The sequence below is a fragment of the Sciurus vulgaris genome, assembly GCF_902686455.1.
Source record: "Sciurus vulgaris genome assembly, chromosome: 9".
NCBI lineage: Eukaryota > Metazoa > Chordata > Mammalia > Rodentia > Sciuridae > Sciurus > Sciurus vulgaris.
Genome location: NC_136469.1, coordinates 140,176,187 through 140,195,407, shown reverse-complemented (window position 1 = coordinate 140,195,407; position 19,221 = coordinate 140,176,187). Strand labels below are relative to the sequence as shown.

General features: G+C 53.5%; 1 protein-coding gene across 6 annotated transcripts in view; it reads right to left on the bottom strand.

Annotated features, from left to right (window-relative positions):
* The window catches only part of SLC2A9 (solute carrier family 2 member 9), a 182,701-nt gene that overhangs the window by 5,943 nt on the left and 157,537 nt on the right, over positions 1 to 19,221 (bottom strand). For 5 of the 6 annotated variants that reach the window (XM_079153876.1, XM_079153877.1, XM_079153878.1 and 2 more), the window contains one exon: positions 11,209 to 11,336. The exons of the other annotated variant lie outside the window; for it this stretch is intronic. In XM_079153876.1, the coding sequence (XP_079010002.1) occupies positions 11,209 to 11,336 (128 nt within the window). The remainder of the gene's footprint in view (positions 1 to 11,208; positions 11,337 to 19,221) is intronic. 6 annotated transcript variants of the gene reach the window in all.

The window sequence follows — 19,221 nt, the reverse complement described above, 5'->3', positions numbered from 1 at the left end:
TGATCAATTTGGCTACTTAAAAATTAAGGACATCTTTTCAAAAGGCACCAGACAGTGAGTACCTGAGGCACAAATAGGGAAGAGATTCAGGAAGGGCTATAGCGTGAACTGAAACCCAAGCAGCAGTGTGCACAGGTGAGTAAGCTTCGAATGGGATTTTACCTGAATAAGCTTTGAATGGAATTTTAGCAGTGTGGTTTAGCTGAGGACGTTCTGGAGGTCAGAGCTGACCCCCGAGGGCCTGGGGACCTCCCAGGAGCTCCCAAGAGAACTGAGGCAGCAGGAAAGTGACAGATGAGGGGATCCTCATCTCGGGTGGCTGCTCAGACCTCCCGGCTGCCTCGTTCCCACTCTCCCTTCCCCACTTACATAAAAACTATTCCTGTAGTTCTGTTACCACGGCAGAAAAAAATCTATCTTTTATGTTATTAGAAATGGTCATGAAAATGTTCCGTATTCTCTGATTATAAGAACATTTCTTTTCAAAATAGGGTATAATGTCAAATTACGCTAAAAATAAAAGGCAATTTTGGCAAAGTGCTACATTTAGGTCCTGGGTATAAAAGACCAATCTCAGTTTTTTTCTATTCCCTTTTATCTGAATCGCATGAAAATGTAACAACTTCCAAGAAGAAGGAAAATAGATGAGAAGTACATCCTGGGAACGTAGCTGTGCTCTCCTACAAATTAGGCCCCTGGATTCCTCCGTAGATCGCTGGTGTTGGTGGGCCCAGAGGAGGGGCGTGGGCATTGCCCAGAAACCTAGTCACGGAAAACCAATTTATTCTGGAGGTAACTAAATAATAACCCAATGTGATTCTGGGTTAAATGTGGCAGCAGCCATTGAATGGGTTGGTCAAGGGCAAAGGAGTGCTCTGACTGACAACCCTCTGCTCCCGGCTGTTGCACCTGGCAGAGCGCCCTGGGGACTCGGAGCTCACCATGACACCTGGTGATCTGCTCCTGTGTTAGTCAGATGTTTTGCTGCTGCGACAAAAGATCTGACAAGAACAATTAGAGGAGGAACGGTTTACTCTGGGGCTCAGGGTTTCAGGGGGGAGGGAGAGGGAGAGGGAGGGGGAGGGAAAGGGAGGCGGGGGGAGAGAGAGGAGTACTCGGCTCCCCAGGGACAGATACACACCCCCGATGACCCACCTTCTCCAGCCACACCTACCTGCTAGGTTAAGGCACTGACTGGGTCACGGCTCTCGGCTCTCGTAACCCAGTCACTCCCCCTTTAAACCCTCTTGTGTGTCTCACACTTGAGCTTTGGGTGACGCCTCGCATCTGAACCATAACACCTCTCGCGCGAGTCTCTGGGAGCGTGTCCCAGTGCCTGGCACCTGCTCCCTGCTCCGGGGCTCTGCCCCAGGCTGTTGAGGGCGTCTGGGATGGACGCTGCCGAGGGCAGCCCGTGTGGCCTCTCTTCAAGTCCTTCCTTCACCGCCCCTGGTCGAGCCTCTCTTGGCATCACCTCCACTCTGGAAGTCCAGCCCGGGATGGGCCAAGTGTCTGTACCGGCCACGTGGCCTTGGTCAGGACCGCATGGCCCCGCCCTCCTGGTGTGAGGGCAACCGCAGACGCTGGCACTTGGGTGACTGTGCAAGGCTACCTCCCAAGGGACGTGTCTTCACCAGAATCCGCAGTGCGCCGAGTTTATCAGCGACCCTCCCTTCTCACTGTCCCTGTCCCTGTGGCCTCTCCTCACTGTTGACCACACCGCAGCCAAAGGGGCTTTCAGAAACATAAGTCACAGCAGCCTTCTGTTCAGTCCCCCATCCGTTCCCACTGCTCCTGGGGTGAGACCCCTTCCTCAGCTGGGCCTGAGGCTGGGGGAGGTCTCCCTGCCCTGCCCAGGGCTCCTGGAACCCCATCTGGGCATCCAGGCTTGCTGGGGCTGCCTCCCCACCGCTGGCTGGGCCGCAGGGCCTCTGCGCTTGCTGTGTCTCCTTCCCTGACGCCTCCCTGTCCAGTCTCCGCCTCATTCTGATTCCTGCGTTCGTCCTCCAGCAGCCTGCCCCGCTCCCTGGACCAGGCCCTGTGTCGTAATCCCTCCTGGCTTCCCCTCCTGCCTTTCAGGCTGCGCCGTGATCTCCTGGGTGTGCCTGATCCATGGCGGCCTTCTGCCAGACAGAACCCTCGTGAGGGCAGCAGCACCAAGTCTGCGTCTGCTCAGCCCCCTGGCCTGGTGCCTGCACAGCGCGTGGGTTACTGTAGCTGCCTCGTGGGTGATTATGGAACCAACAAATCCACCTGCCCTTAAGGTTCCCTCTTGCTAGGGGCTGCATGGTGGTCTTCCCCGCAATCCGTGTGTTGAGGTCACAACTCCAGTGACTGCATTAGGCGAGAGGGCTTCTGAAGGTCATTGCGGTTAAATGAGGTCTTAATGCTGGGCCTAAACTGACAGGCCGGTGGCCTTAGGAGAAGGGGGAGGAGATCTCTCATGGGAACAGATCACATGTGAAGGCAGACAAGAGGCTCCTGTGGGCCAGGCTCTGGAGACGTGGTACACCCAGCTAGCTACTCACACACATGGGGCCACCGCTCGCTGATGGTGGGAGAGAATCGCTTGACGACCTCTGGCTTCTGAGCTCCAGCTGCCTTGCTAACCTCGCTGTCACACTGGAGGCTTCCCTGGCCAGCTTCACACTCCAATCCAGAACATTCTCCTCAAGACTTCGAGGACAGCGCTCTCTGTTCCTCAGGGAGAGCCTTGCGCAGAGGCGCGAGCTGCCGTCTGGGTCTCATTTCTTTTCAGAATTTCCCGTAGAAAACTTTCAGGGCTTTCTTTTTAGCTCTGGGGGTTTAACATTCCACAGCCTGTGTCCCGGAGGTAAGCTCTGTGGCTTGTGCTTGGCTTGTCATTCTGCAGGGCTGGGAACTTGTCTGTTCTTTTCTCTGGCCGTTCTGGGTGAAGGCCCTGGCCAATCCTTTCCCCTGCTAGGCCGCTTCCCCTTCTTGTGCTCTGTCTGGGTGTGTGTTGGGCCAGGTGCCCCCCACGGTCATCTGCTCTCCCCCTTTCAGAGCCGTCCTCTTTTCTTTGTTCCCAGCGTACTTAGGCATTGGAGCGCCCAGCCTTCCTTGACATAACACCACGGGCGCAGTGGCTTAAACAGAAGACAGTTACTTTCTCCAAATCCTGCAGCTTGGAAGTCCAAGGTCAAGGTGCTGGCAGTTCAGTTCCCTGGTGCGGGCTCTCCTCCTGACTTTACGGGCAGCTGCCTTCTGTGTCCTCACGTGGCAGAGACAGTGAGTGAGCTCTCGTCCTCCTTTTTCTTACGAGGGCACTAATCCCATCAGGGCCCACGCTCAGGACCTCACTGAAGCCCACCTACCTCCCCAAAGCTCCTCCAGATACCATCACTTCAGGGGTGAGGGTCTCGCCGCACGAGTGGGGCACAGACGCCATCGTCAGTCCACAGCAGGGGAGGAGCCGGGCGGCTACGCTCAGCCCCCCTTCAGTGGCTGCTTCTCCGTGAGTCTTGAGGGACAGGATTGCGGCTGAGAGAGGAAGGCCCTGGAGAGGCAGCGACGTTGCGCACCCCATAGGCCTCCTTGAAAGGCTGACGGGAAGATCTTTCCCATAAAGTGGAAAAGGCTCACGCACGTGCCATTTCAATTCCGTGTCTGACGTGGGGGCAGCGCACGTCACACTGACGCCCATCTGGGAGTCACCGCAGTCACAGCCCCAGGTGCAGGGTCCACATGTGAGGGTCCACGTTCCTTGCTCTCCAATGTCCCCAAGCCCTGGACAGTGCCTGGTTCATACTTTTTTTTTATTAGTTGTTAATGGACCTTTATTTTATTTACTTATTTATAAGCTGTGCTGAGAACTGAACCCAGTGCCTCACCCAAGCTAGGCAAGCCCTCTATCGCCGAGCCACACCCCTGGTTCATACTTAATAAAAGTGCTTTCCATGAAGGAAAAAAAGTCCTTCCATGAAGGACGCATGGATGGAATCAGAGGACTTTTACGGAGACACACGGAGGTACAGAAAGTTAGATTGTCACAATGTGACAAAAGTGCAGTTCCTCTGTTGAGTTTCCCCGCGCCCCACGGGGCTGGACCTTGCTCCTTTGGTGATGCACACGGCACTCTTGTACGCCATTAGTGATTGGTGGGAAGTCAAATGATTTACACGCCAGTGGCTCCTCGCTCCAGCTTGCAGAGAGCATTGAAGGTGTGTGTTCTTCTATTTTGTGGGCAGAGTAGACCAGAAATGTTAGGGTGTTCACAGGGCCGGCGAGAAGGGAACAGCGGTCATAATGGTAGCTTACATCTTGGGGGGGTTCCTGAGCACTGTCGTTTGTATACTAAAGATCTTGGAGCTGCCCAAGAATCTTTGAAGTAGACACAGCCCTGCAGTTGCCTGCTGGAAGCCACATCAGCAACCCTGCCTACACTCTGCCTCCCACCCCCCTCTCCCTGGCAAGCCTGCTCCCCCTCCATCTGTTCCCAGCAGAGGCCTTGCCCTCTTCCCACCTGCCCAGGACACCTGGAAATCACCCTGGACAGCTTCTTCCCTCTCTGCTGTCTTAGCTATTAAAGCCTGATGACTTTGCCCTGTAGCATTTTTTAAAAATATCATTAAAAAAAAATCAAGGTAGAAGTTGTGTACAGCAGCATGCAGCATGCAGGGATCTTAAGGCTACATTTTATTGAGTTTGGAAAAAAAGCACAAAGCTGTGTACCCAACATCTCTATCCAGATATAGAACCTCTCTCCCACTCTAGAAAGTTCTCTGTGCTGTTTTCCAGGCAATTGCTCCCCTGACCCATATACGGAGAAACCTGGTTTTATGTACTTTTCAATGTGTTCACTCTAAGGGTGAGCAGCTTCCCCAAATCCAGCCCCTGCTGGCAGCTAAAGAGGTCCTCAGAAAACGCAAAACAGACCATGCCTTGGAATCCCGCAGCGGCGTCCCAGAGCCCCGATAAGCCCTGAGCCTCTCGGGCCCTCGGAGCCGGAGGACTGGCCTGGGCCTTCCTGTGCTGCCTCTGGAGTTGGCATCCGTCCTCCAAGTTCTCTGGCAGCTGCTCTGCCTGCTCAGGCTCTACCAGCACTCGCCCTTCTCCCCACCAGGTGCTTCCTCCCTGTGCAGCCCCCCAGGACCCCCGTCCCCATAAAGGACGTGGCTGTTCTTCCCTGAAATATGAGGGCAGGACCGTCCCTCCTGCTCACTGCTCCAGGCCCAGCGCAATGCAGGACAGAGTGAGTGTCTTCCTCCCTTCAGACCCAAGACGCACCACCTGCGCACCCCAGAGGCGAGGGGGCGGTTTTATTGGCCTTTAGATTCCAAGATCCTAGTGCGCCTTGCCCCCACCCCCACCCTTCAGAGGCGATTGAGATATCACCCAATATTTTTTCAAGGTAAAAAGAATCGTTTCCTCCCTTCCACACCTGATTGAACTCAAACAGAATATTCTAACTCCAGGCTTCTCAGTGTGTGCAGAGGTGGGAGGGGTGGGCTCAACTTCACGGCCACTGTGGTTCCCTTTCTCCCTTGTGAGGATCTCCCCACTCCTTGGATGAGGAAACCGAGCCTCTGCTAATGAGTAGCAGGCGAGGCGGGCTGGATTCCCGCCTTCTTCCACAGCAGTATCACTCAGACGCTTCATTTGAGGGAAGAAGCCCAGGGTCCTTGCGGGTCTGTTGGAGGTCTGGGAAACCTTTGCCACCCACACATTTAGGAATAAGTAAGAGTAAAGATGTCTGGGCAGGGGGCTGTTATGGATGGAGTTGCTTCCCAAATCCATACCTGGAGCCCTGAGTGGTTAGACTATTAAGAAGGTAGTTAGGCTAAAATGAGGCCACCAGGTGGCCCTCACCAGTATGACCCATGTCATTAAAAGAGGAGATCAGGACTCACATATACACAGGGAGAAGATGCCACTCATGCTCCAGGGAGAGAGGCCAGGGGGGCCCACCCTGCAGACTTGACTGCAGAGCCCCGGCCTCCGGACGGGTGAGGCAGTGAGGCTGCTGCAGAAGCCTCAAGCACCAGGCTCAGGCAGTGCTGGCTCCTGGCACCGTAGCCTTGACTGTGGCTGAGATGCTCTCGGCAGGGCTGCAGAGTGGAAACCGTCCAATACGGTGCCCAGGGCGCGTAGAAGTTGCTCCCAGGGCGGGCCGGGGGCTGCCGGAGGGGGATGGGAAGAACGCTTGTAGGCTCCGGGTTTCTCTGCATGTCCATCATTGCCCACAGCAGGCCTGAGCGGGGCCCTCCCCCTGACAAGGCCCCTCCAGGAAGGAAACTTCACCACTGCCTGCCCGGGAGGGGGGGTGACTGACATTTCACAAGGTACCAAACGCAGCAGCCGCTGGGTGGTGTCTCCATGGGGACACCAGCAGGGCCACCCCTGCTGACGATGCTTCATCACCAGCTGCACCTGAACTCCCAGACCCCACCCCCCAGGCTGCCCCACCTCTTGGGATCCCTGTGTCCACAGGCATGAGGAAGGTTCATGACCGTGCAGGCGAGGCGAGAAAACAAAAGGAAAAGTCCTCCCAGATTTTGGAAATACAAGATAATTATGTTTGGAAGGAAGGAAGGAAGGAGGGAGGGAGGGAGGGAGGACAGCTGTGATCATGGTGGTTTCATCTCTTTGCTTTTAAGTTTCTACAGCAGAGTTAAAGCAATTATAACTAGAATTCCCTAGAACTGTGGGAAAAGAGGAAGAACAGGAGGCGGAAGGGAGGGGCTTCCCAGGACTGTTCCCCTTAGACAACCAGCCTTCTGTTCCAGCCTCCTGGGACTGGCTCAGACACTCTGGGACAGGAGCCGAGTGAGGGAACCCTAAGGACCGGGTCCGGATCCATGAGGGAGTGCAGGCAGCGATCCCAGTGGAGCCCAGCACGCCGAGGTGCTTGAGGGAGCACTGGCGTCCCTGGCCCGAAGGCCCACGGGTGCTCCCACAGTGCTCCGAGGCACAGGGTGGGGACAGCTGGGACCCCTGCTGCCTCCAGCTCATGCCCAGCTGCCAGTGAAGCTTGGGCTGTTCCTGTGTTCCTATCTGTCTGTCCATCATCTATCTATCTATCTGTCCATCTCTCTATCTCCATCATCTATCTCTCTATTATCTATCGAATCTATTATCTATCAATCTAATATCTATCATCTATCATCTACCTATTATCTATCATCTATCTAATCTAGTATCTATCCATCTATCATCTATCTAATCTATTATCTATCCATCTATCTAATCTATTATCTATCCATCATCTACTATCTCTCTATCTCTAATCCATCTATCCATCTATCTAATCCATCTATCATCTATCTAATCTATCTACCTACCTACCTATCTAATCCATCTATCTAATCTATCTACCTACCTACCTATCTAATCCATCTATCTAATCTATCTACCTACCTACCTATCTAATCCATCTATCATCTATCTACCTATTATCTATCTATCTATCTACCTATGTATCTATCCATCTATCATCTATTATCTATCTACCTATCATCTATCATCTACCTAATCTACCTAATCCATCTATCATCTATCTAATTGATCTATTATCTATCATCTATCTAATCTAGTATCTATCCATCTATCATCTATCATCTACCTATATATCTATCTATCCCTCTATCATCTATCTATCCATCATCTATCTAATCCATCTATTATCTAACATCTACCTATTATCTATGTATCATCAATCATCTACCTATATATCTATCATCTGTCTATCTATCTTATGAAAATCCACAACCCTGATCTACGTGTGTGTTTAAATTCTCACCCACAACACCTGGGCTATGGCTCACTCTGCCTCTGCTCTTCTGGCACAGGGTTCCCATGCAGGATCCAGCAGGCTGTGGCTGAGTACCAGACTCCTGGCTTCTGCTTGCCGAGACTCGTTGCAGAGTGCACCTGCCGTGCTTGACTTATGCTGTCCCCTGGGACGGCCACCCAGGCCACCTCTCAGACCCTGCCGCCACAGTGATGGGCTAGTGAATATTCTGAACATTCCATCTTATGGCCCTCTGCAGAAGTTTCTCATAATCAGAGGTGGATTTGGGGGCCAGGGAGCAGACGGATGCTTAATTTGATCAAGTGCCAGTTGACTGACTTACCGTGCACTTTCCTTGTGGTGTTCTTGTCACACTTACTATTCAGATTTCTGCTTTTGATGCTCTGGTAGATATCTAGGAGCAGGCCACTGATCTGGTCAGCCTTTCTCTGATCGCTATGAGGGCTTGTCTTGCCTCTAGGTACCAGTCGGGCCTCTTCCTGAGAACCCCTTCTTTTGCTCCACATTTTGAGTGGCACCCTGTTCTTGCTCACCTGCAGCAGTTCCTTCATGTTGCAGGCGCTACTCCTGGATCAGGGTGAGCTGTCAGGAATGACTGCCCCGCTCTGTTGCGTGCAGGGCCTTTGCTCGCGCAGTTCGTCACTGGGCACACATCCTTCATTCTGATAACACCTCGTTTTTGTCCTTATTATTTGTGTTTTCGGGATCTTGCCCTCCTCTAGCTGTGTGGTCCATTGTCTTCCTTTGTACCGCCTCCTCTTTAAGTGTGGAAGCTTTTACTTAACACAACATGTCCGACCTCTGACATTTCGTCTTGAACAGGAAGGAGGAGGGGACCTGGATCTTTTTCAGGACTCTGGGCTACTGGACTTCTGACCTGCCAGCTTGGGACACATCCAGATGCCCCCAACCTGGAGAAAACCCTCAAATGGCACTTTTGCCAATTGGGGCAACTTTGAAAGCGCTGAGAAGCACCTGGATGGAAAAGGTCATGCTTTTAGAGGACAGAGACTGGCCATGCCGTGAGTGGCCACCCTTAAAATGGCACGTGGTTAATGCTCAGGTCATGGTCACTGTCCCCTCGTTGGCCTCTGCCTTGGCAAGTAATGCAGCTGTGCAGGCTGCGACAGCAGCATATTCAGCATTTACGGAACTGAGCCTAAAACTGAAGCCCAGATACGTGGAGTCCAAGCAACCTCGAGGACAGCACAGCACCGTCCTACTCAGAGGAGCCTTGGTGGGCTCTGCTGCCTGGCCTGAGCCATGTGCTGCGAGGGTCGGCCGTCCAGCTTCAGCGGGCGGCCTCTCTGGGGATGCATACAGACATATTTGAGGAATTCAAGGGATTCAGAATCAGCAGGGGCTCCTGTGAGAGCTGCAGGGGGAGGACTGTGTATGATAATGTTTTGGGACAAACTACCCACTGAGGGAGTTTTAGGAGGGGCGGCCACGCCAGCCCCGGGGCTCCTTCTTCCTTGTCTTGTAGGTAGGATAAGAGACTCAGGATAAGGCCCCACTCTGCCCTCTCCCAGGGTGACCCTGGAGGCCGCCATGTGCTTTTGCTCATCCCCTCCTCTGTCATATGCACAGCCCGGGCATCACCTCCTCACACTGGTAGGCTGGGTATGACGGGCACACAGCAAGTGCCCCCTAAGTGCTGGTCACCAGCGGCTCTCAGTGCTGGCAAGAACGAGGCGACCCTTCTGGAGATACTGCAAGACCTTTTGCTCTGCTTGCCCCCCAGATCGCTCAGATGACAGCGGTCAGCTGTGGAAGGCTCTGGAATCTCCTTCATTAGGGAAGGTGGTGGACAGCCTGTGTTGAGAGAGGGCTGACTCAAAGTCGATTTTCCCCACAGTGAGAAACGGCACTTCTGACCCCGGGCTCTGCTGCCTTTGAGAGGACACATCCGTTGTGTCCAAGGGCCACTGGGCGGAGGCCCAGGGGAGGGCTCCTGTGGCTCCTTCTCCAACGACGCAGCCCACGGAGGGCGCCACGCCACTTGTGTGTGGTGGTCGCTGAAGTGCAGAGAGGCTTTGAATGCTGCGTGGCGTGTTGACCTTCTGCTGTGCGAATGCAGACGTGCTCAGGCCAGCAGGAGAGGTGCACAGGGGGACTGGGCTCCGTGGCCCCCACGGGGCCGGGTTGACCTCGCCTACACCCTGGCCTCAGCTGTCTTGTGTAAAGGCAGGGCGCGGGGGTGACGTGGGCACTGAGCCATGCGCAGGGGACTGGAGGGAGGAGCAGCTCCTGGCTGTGTCTCAGGCTGGTGTGGAGTGCTGGGGTGCTGACCTGCAGTTCACCTGCTGGCAGCAGGGGCTGCGCTGTGCTGGGCCTGGCACTAGCAAATCAACAGGCAGACTGAGCACAGGCTCTGCAAGTGTTGGCGGAGACGGGTCGAAGTGGCCCCTGAGAAGGAACAGCGGGTTCTCTCTGAGGATTCCCATGGAGTCTTACCTTCTCAGGCGACGGCACCTGATGTCTTGGGCAGCAGGGAGCCCTGGTGGGCAGTGGAGCCGGGGAACTTTGCCCTCTTTAGGCAAACGCTGCTGGCCCTTGCTGTGTCAACCCTGAGGAGTCCTCATCTTGTGTCTTTTTCCCAGGTCACGCTCCATGCTCATTTTCTAACTCCGTCGTCTTCCTTGCTCTTGCTTTTCCCGCCATCTCAGCCTCTGCCATTCCATACACAGGCCACCTCGGGGCCTTTGCATGTCTGTTTCTCTAGCTGGGACTTTGTCGCTCCAGACTGCTCTGCTCCCTCATTGTACTCAACATCTCTGCTCCATTGTCACTTCAATGACAATGGAGAGGCCTTCCTGGACCACCCCATCTCAAGTGGCACTACAGACTCCCTTGCCTCCTGTTCAGCTCAGGATTTACAACACAGCTTGTTCCCACTCGATCCCCAAGGGCTGAACCAGTGCTTGGCATGCAGCAGGGCTCAGTAGATACAGGTTGCATTAATAAATGAGTGATGTGTAGATTCTGCACCTGCCCAGGAGGACTTGTACCTCATTTCTAAGTATATGGGCATTTTCCTGCCAATTACTGACACTCTTGGAACAGTGGCCCGTTAGCTGTTTCTGCTGACGGTAATGAAGATGTCAAATGCCTGGCAGGGCTGCAGCCTGCGCGGCTGTTATCAAGCCCGATCTGTCCACCCAGGGACAAGCACACTGCAAACATGCCAGGTCAGGGGAGGGCTTGAGACTCAATCTAGGTCCCCTCGCACGCCCTCAGCAGTGGGTAGTCTCTCCTTCCCAGGCCACCGCAGGCTCTAGGGCCAGCTGGAGAGGGACAGGAGGGAGATGGGAATTTCAGGCAAGCAGCTTCTTCCCTGGGATAGAGAGAGATCCACCTCTGCCCTGTCAACCACCGCCACCCCCAAGGCTGCAGAATCAAACTCGCTCCCACGCCAGAGCCGCCTGTAGCCGTACCTGAATGAACGGGAAGAGCAGTCCCACGGCAAAGTTGGACAGCCAGTTGACAGTGCCCGCCAGGATGAAGGCCGCCGGCCGCTGTGACTGCTGGAAGAACTCGCCGGTCAGGATGAATGGGATGCCCCCTGCAGTGTGGGAGGCAGGACCGGAATGAGCCCCCTGCACAGGCCAGGCCCAGCCTCCTCCCCAGGCAGGCTGCAGGGCCACCCCTCGGCAGGGACTGCTCTCTTGGTGAGCCAGCCCTGCCCTGCTGAGTGGCCCCAGGAGCAGGTGCTGCGGTTAGACAGTCCCTGGTACTGAAGCGCCAAGGTATGCAAGCCCTTTCTCTGACCTGGCCCAGCCTAGCAAGAGATCCGTCGTCCCCTCAGCTCTCTGGATGCCTCTGAATCCAGCTGCGATCCATCAGAAATAGAGAACTACATGTGTAAATTTGATACATATAATGCAACTGGCTGTTACTGAACCCAGGTGTCCTTGACTTAACGAAGGGGTTACGTTCCAATAAAGCTCCATAAACTGAAGACAGCCTGAGTCAAAAATGTATCTAACGCACCCAAACTACCAAGTACAGTGGCTTGGCGCAGCCCACCTCGAATGTGCTCAGAACCCCTGCGTTAGCCCGGTTAGGCATTGGAGAGAATGCCACACTGCATCCTGCTGGCTCAGGAAAAGATCAAAATTCCAAGTACAGTTTCTACTGAGTGCATATCATTTCCCTACATCACAAAGTCAAACCATGGTAAGTTGGGGACTATCTGTTTATTGTGTTAGGAATGTTTCCAATTGAATCTTCAGAATAACTGAGTTAGGCTTGGCTGCCATATCCCTGGGTGAGAAAATTGAAGCCCAGAGAGGTCACTTGACTTGCTCAAGCCTGCCTCTCTCCAGGGTTTGGCTCCACCACATTGCCAATGAGCCTGGACTCCAGCAAGTCACAGGTGACTGAGGTGAAGCGTCGCCCCTGTTGCCCACTAACTGTGAGCCTCCCTGGGCAGGTGCCATCTCCGTCGCCTGGCATCTTTGACAGGCAACAGATATACCATCAATATTCACTAAATGCTGACGATTTGAGAACATTGGATATGCGGTTTACCACAGAGAGAGCAAACTCTAAATCTTAGTTATGTGTCAAAAGCAGTCCTGAGCAAGAAGAGCCACGCCCGAGGCATCGCCCGCCCCCCTCACATTATGCCCCGGAGCTAGAGTAGCAAACACAGCATGGTGTTGGCATCAAAATGGAGATGAAGACCAATGGAGTAGAAGAGAAGACACGGAGACAAAGCCAGACCTAGAGCCTCGGACACCAGACAAAAGTGCCCAAAATAAACGTCAAAGAAAAGACAGTCTTAAAAAACAAGGGGTGCTGGGAAACCGGAAATTTTATGCAGAAGAATGAGAGTAGATCCCTCTCTCTCGCCCTGCACCGAAGTCAAATCAAAGTGATCAGATCTGGGAATTAGACCAGAAGCTTTGCAACTGCTGGAAGAAATGGGGTTGACACTCAGTGTGTAGGTGCAGCATCATCATCCTCAGCAAGACCCCTGAAGCTCAGGAAGTAAGACCAAGACTCAGTCCGTGGGGTGCCATCACGTTAAAAAGCTTCTGCCCAGCAAAGGAAACAGTGAAGAGCGAGAAGACCGAGCCTAAGAATGGGAGAAATCTCGGCAGTACTTCTCCGATTAATATCCAGAGTATGCAAAGCACTCAAAAAGTTGACACCAAAAAAACCAAACCAAAACCAAAACCAAAACCAAAAACACAACCCAATCAACAGACGGGCTAGAGAACTAAACAGACATTTCTTTAAAGAAGAAACACAAATGGCCAACAAATTCGTGAAAAGAAAATGTTCAACATCTCTGGCAATCACTAAGATTTGATCTCCCTCCAGTCAGAATGGCCATTACCAGGAAAACAAATAATAAATGCTGATGAGGATGTGGGGAAAGGCCCACGCATAGGTTGCTGGTGGGCCTGCAGACTAGTTCAGCCACGCCGGAAAGCACTGTGGAGATTCCCCAACGGACTAGGAATAGAACCACCGTATGACCCAGCTGCCCCACCTCGGCATTTATCCAAAAGAACTAAAGTCAGCAAAATAGAGCAAGGCAGCCACTTCAGCGCCTATGATGGTACGGTCCCTGGCAGCCAAATTATGCACCAGACTAGGTGCCTGTCAATGGACGAATGGACCAAGAAGACGTGTGCAGATACACAGCCATGGAGAAGACTGACATCATGACATTTGCTGGTAAAGGATCGGTGGAGAAGAAGGAGGCCGGGGAGGTGGGAGAGACAGGAAAGGGAGGGAATGCAGCCTGAACTTAACACATCAATGTTATGTGCATATGTAAACACGCCACAGGGAATCTTCCCTTCATGTGTGGAAGGCGCCAATCGAGGCCTGATCAGTGGACATCAGAGCAAGGGGAGGATCCATGGAGTGGGGGGTGCGGTGGGGGAAGGCGGTGGCCAGATTCCACCATGGGTGATTTTGTCTGGACAAACCCAGCTACCGTGCGTAGCTATAATGCTCTAATAAAAAAGGGGAGGAAACGATATCTATCAAAATGCGCGAGAGCAATGGTTACACACTGAAATGCGCCTAGACCAGCCTCCAGGTCTGCAGATGCAGAAATGTCATTGTCAGGAGGTGTCTGGGTCACAATTGCAGCCGCGCTGGCAGAGCAGGGGCCTTGAGCTCTCCTGGGCCTGGGCTCTGAAGTCCTAATGGGGTGGGCACTGGGGGTCCATCTCCTCGACGTGGGGGCTGTTTTCAGAAGCACCTGGGAGACCCTGCAGCACTTCCAGGTGGATCCTCGGTATGGCGGCGGGCTTGTGACACAGAGGGCGTCGGCTGCCTCCATCACCACCGTCTCCGTGCCTCAGAAGCACGGGGGCTGGAGCAGGCCCGGGTCAGGCGATGGCAGATGACTGACGCCGTTTCTCCCCAGCGTCTTCTGCTTGTCTCCCTCTCAAGTCACAGTGAGAGGGAGAAACGTCTCTCGGTAAAGTGTCTGTAAATTGAGGAGGGGACAGCTGGGGCTAGGAGGAGACCTGGCTGGGATCCTGGGCCTTTCTGAGGACCTGACCTGGGTTCTGCTCTCTCTCCTCTGAGATTTTGTAGGGTGACTTGTGCTGGAACCCATTCCACATGGTTCGGGGTATATTCCCCTCCGGGGGCTTGAACTGGTTTCCTCAAATTAGGGCCAACTCTTGGAAAACAGCAAGCCAGGGCCCTCAGAGAGGATGCGCGGGGGCAGGTTTCCTTTTGGTCTTACCCTCTGGATTGTCACTTGTGGTCGCTCTTGTCCCTACCCTCCAAAAAAAGGCTGCTGGGGGAGTTCCGAGGGTTTCTTGAGTCTCCTCTGGTCAGTGCTGGGCTCTGAAGAGTGGAGACAGAACACACTGTGGTAGAATTACCTTTATCAGTGGCCAGTTTTTAAGGCCTGTGGTATGTTTCCTTGTTTGGCTACTGTTGGCCAATAACTTTCCCCCTGGGTAAAAGTTTGCTTTGTTTTTAAAAAATCTATTTAAAGTTTTTAATTGACGTAATGATGATTCACAGTTATGGGGTGCAGTGTGCAGTGGTCAGATCAGGTACCTGGTATATCCATCACCTCAAATATTTGCCATTCCTTTGTGCTGGGAACTTTCAAAATCCTCTTTGCTGTTAAATTTTTTTTGAACACTATTTTTTTTCTGTTCATTTTGTTATATATTTGTGGGAGGCAAGGCTGTAAAGACCATGTTTTCCTAAAATCTGTGGATTTTTAGTTTTAAAGGTCAGTTGCTGGTGTTTCTTGGGGTAGGTGTTTGGGTGCTGCTTTCTAAGCAGTTGGCTTCAGAATTATGGGCTGGAGTGGAGCACGGAGGTGGGGTGCTTGCCTGGTATGCACGAGGCCGGGTTCAGTCCCCAACACGGCGGAAATTTAAAAAGACTGAAGGGCAGTTACAAGCAGGTTCTTCTATGAAAGAGTCTTCAAATTCTCCTTTTGAGGCCTTTTTTTATGGACTCGATTATCCACACAAAAAAATATTCCTTGTGCCTTGTCCAGTCCCTCTTTGTCACCCAATTATGAATTAAGACTTCTTGTTACGTCAGGTGGGAAGCTGAGGTTCCAGGGCCTGGAGTGGCTGCCCAGGTACCAGTCCTGCTTGTGAGTGGAGGAGGGGCACAGGTTGGGTCTTCCGCCTCCAGATCCTGGGCTTCTTTGCGGGCACCCCTGGTTCCAGAGGACGGAGACAGTGATGGCGTGGTGTCTGCATCCACGGCTCACACCAGACTCCTGCTGATTTCCTTCGTGGATGTCACGATCAGCTTTCTTCTTTCTTTGGTTCGAATGTGGAGTAGACCCAGGAGCTTGGAGGGGCAGGAGCTGGGTACGCAGCCGCGCCGAGATTCAGAGAGGAGAACAAAGTCCCCAGCCATTCTGCAGGCTATGACCCAGGCCTGCGTGGCGTCTTCCACTGGCTGTGGTCAAATTTAAGTTGCTGATTCTCGGTGAGGGACTGATGGTTCTGTGACGGCGACTCCACAGAGGGTGCCTTGCAGGCGCCAGGGTTTCTTCCCACTCCCGCCTCGCTCATCCTCAGAGGCCCTGGAGGGCGGCCTGGTCGGCCTGTCGCAGTGAAGGACGGGAACACTGTGTGATTTATTTTCCCAACTTGGACACTCAGAGTGTAGGGAGGGTGCTATTAACACGAGAGCAGGCGTGATCTGAGACTGTCCCAGTCAGACGCCACGAGGCCCATGGTAAAGACTGAGCCAAGGTGCCACAGGCCGTGAGGCGGGGACAGTGACGGGGTTTGGACCCAGATACCCTGGACTGTCCATGCGTCCTGTCAATCAGGGTGAACAACACATGTATGCTCTCAGCACCCTGTGACCTCCTGTGTAGAATTACAGTTGCTAATTCAAACTGTGCCTAAGATTCTAGGTTGGTGTTTTTATCCCCAATTTATAGGTGAGGAGACTGAGGCACGGAAAGGCAAGGTGCAAAGGTCGTTCCCCTACTTATGATGGAGCTAAAACTTGATGTGTGTTCTTTGTCCCATGCCATTTGTGACACTGAATGATAGAGAAGAGAAAGGACCTCTGTCCAGGAGGTTAGGCCTGGAGACCCAGGTGGGACTGGTGGAGGAGGCAGGTCTGAGTACCCTGTGGCCCGACCAGGCTGGGCCACTTCTCCTGACATCTCTTGGGAACTTCTCCTGCAACCGTGCATGGCCCCCAGCTCACTTGGCTGCTGAAGATGTGTTGGGGGCTGTGCCATGTTGATCACATCAGCAGCGAGGAGGTTAATTGACATAAGCACACTCAGGTGATTTTATTGTCCATGCACACATGGACATGTGTTCTCGAGCACTAATTGCCTGCTCGGAGCGTCTCGCCTAATCTTTGCGTAAGAGGCGTGGCCCTGCTCTCCGCCTCCTGGAGGTGATATAAGCTTAGGCAGAGCGAGACAGAGACACAGCAGCCATTAGCAAAAAAGCAGCTAGACGCACGGCAGCAGCCAGAGGGAAAAACACGCAGCAGCAGCTAGTAGGGAAAAGTGGCGGCAGCAGCCAGAAGAAAGAACACAGCAGCTAGTAGGGACGGACAGCAGCCATTAGCAGAAAAGCAGTAGAAGAAGACTCAAACACGAAAGCAGCTAGGAAACGCACGATGGCAGCTAGTAGGGAAAAGCGGCACAGCAGCGAGCAGGCAGCGGCGGAAGGCAGATCGCAGAACGGAGAACTGAGACGCATCACTAAACCACCTTAGGTAGACGTACCCTTAGTTCACAGGATGCAGGACGCACCAGTGGGAAGCAGCAGAACTTAAGTGAGGCGTAGCAAGTCCCCCTTCCTCTAAGCTCTAAGAAAAGCCTGTCCTTCTTTCAAAATCTCTCTTAAGCAAAGTCTCTCTCTCTGATAAGCAAAGTCTCTCTCTCTCTCCTCTCAAAGCAAGTAAACCTCATTTCCTCTATCCTCTATAAACAAACAAGCAAGAAAGCAGTGCACTAAAGAGAAAGATAGAAGTGCCTCAGTTTCCACTCCACCACCCATAAGACCCGTGCAAGTTGTTGCTGCAGGCGGTGACAAATATCCATGGATTTTGGAACCACAAAGAGCCAGCGACAAAGATGTGGCCACGGAGGTGGAAGCTCCCCAGAAGACTGGGAGCCCTCTCGGCAGAACCAGCAGCCCCAGTTGGGCCAACACCTGGGTTCTGCAAGGACAAAATACTTCTAGCTTGCAAGGCTGAGCCCCCATGGGTGGAGGGGAAACCCTTCTGCTGAGTGCAGACCTGACAGAGCGGGCTGGACCCCTCTCTGCGGCCAAGCGCCATCTTCCCACAGCCTGCGGCTGCCGTGGGTGGCACCTGCTCTCTCTCAGCCTCCTGCGGCACTGGGTGGTCTCCACGGGGATCTCCTTCTTGCTTCTCCTCTAGGTGCGTCTGTCTGCAAAGCCACTCCCCTTTCACTGTTCGCTGCAGGTCGCGACCTTCCCCACACCCAGGCTGTGGGAACCCTGCTGCGTGGGCCCCAGGCCCCTACCCACCCGAGGCACAGTCCCTTCTCCTGAGTCACGACCAGTCCCTCCCATGGATCTGGAGTAACGAAGACCAGAGCATGACAGAACGGGAAAACCTCAAAACGAATACGTGACTGATCCAGCGGAGGCACGAGCAGGTGAAGAGCAGGAGCAGACAGCTGAAGCCCTGCCTTCCCCAGCGCACAGCTGGATCTGAGCCTGGTTTCAAGCCTCTCGTTCATTTCGCCCCCTTAGGAATCGTGCAGTTCCTTCCCGGGTCTTCCTAGGAAGGTTGACCCAGGAGGGCTGCACCCCAGACCAACCTGGTTCCTTTCTTTGGAATCCCATCAACCAATCCCTTGCATACCTCAGCTGATGGGGAACTCACTCCTTTTGAAAGAAAGAGATTAGTTTTTCGATGGAGCCCAAATCTGAGCCTGATCCTCTCCTGAGCACTGGCTCAGACACCACTCTCCAGGGGCGGCCTCCCTGAAGCGGAGGCTGGTGCGTGTTCCTTGAAGCTTCCACCATACCTGAGCTTCGTCTCCAGCACTGAGTTACATGCAGGGCCTCAGCCCTGGCCACCCCTTCTGGATGGATTGATCATTTCCAGACCTCGCTCTTGTCCCCAGATCTCTGCTTTGTTGTCACCTCCGAGCAGAGGCCTTCCCTGGCCACCCAAAGATGGCATCTCCCACACCATTCTCCTCCTCACTCTGCATGGCTTGTCCTCAGAGCCCCCTCACTGCCTGACACTGAATTTTTCTGAGTCTTCTGTGAGCCTTCCCAACAGAACGTCTGCTCCCTGGGGCCGGGACTCTGTTTTGCTACGTGCATTTCCCCCACTTCTAGAACAGTGCACAGCTCAGGAGACAAGGGGGAATGAACCCAGACTCTTCACCAGGTGAGTCCACTAATCTTTGCGTCCTCCTCTGCCCAGGCCTAGTTTCGAGGTATGTAGTAGGTGCTCAGTAACTGCTTGCTGAGTGAACAGTTGAAAGTAGAGCCACATAGCTTACATTTTAGGGACAGCTCAAATCGCCCCTCTGCTTCCAATCTCCAGTGGCTTCTCGCAGCACCGGAAACCAACCCCGACCCCTTACCAGGGAGCCGTGAGATCCCCAGTCCTTCCAGCTCCATTTCTGATTTCACCTCTTTGCTTTGCTAGTGCGGGAGGCCAGACTACGCTTTCCCAAAATATGAGGGAGAAGGACGGAAGGATCTGGAGGAATTGCTGAATTGGAGGCAATTAAGAGGCAGGTGCAGGAGACCCTGCTGTCCCTCCAGGTGCCCAAACCAGATTCACAAAGACAAGAGGTGCCCTGCCCACCCCTCCGTGGAGAACAATGGGTAAGCACTGAACTTGGCTTCAGCCTGGCCTGGAGAAGCCAGAGGACTCTGGTCACCAAGCTTTGCTATCTAAACTTTAACTGCCTTTATTTGTTTTCCCACAGGTTGCTGCTGCTTGGGACTCAGAATCCTTTTCATTTG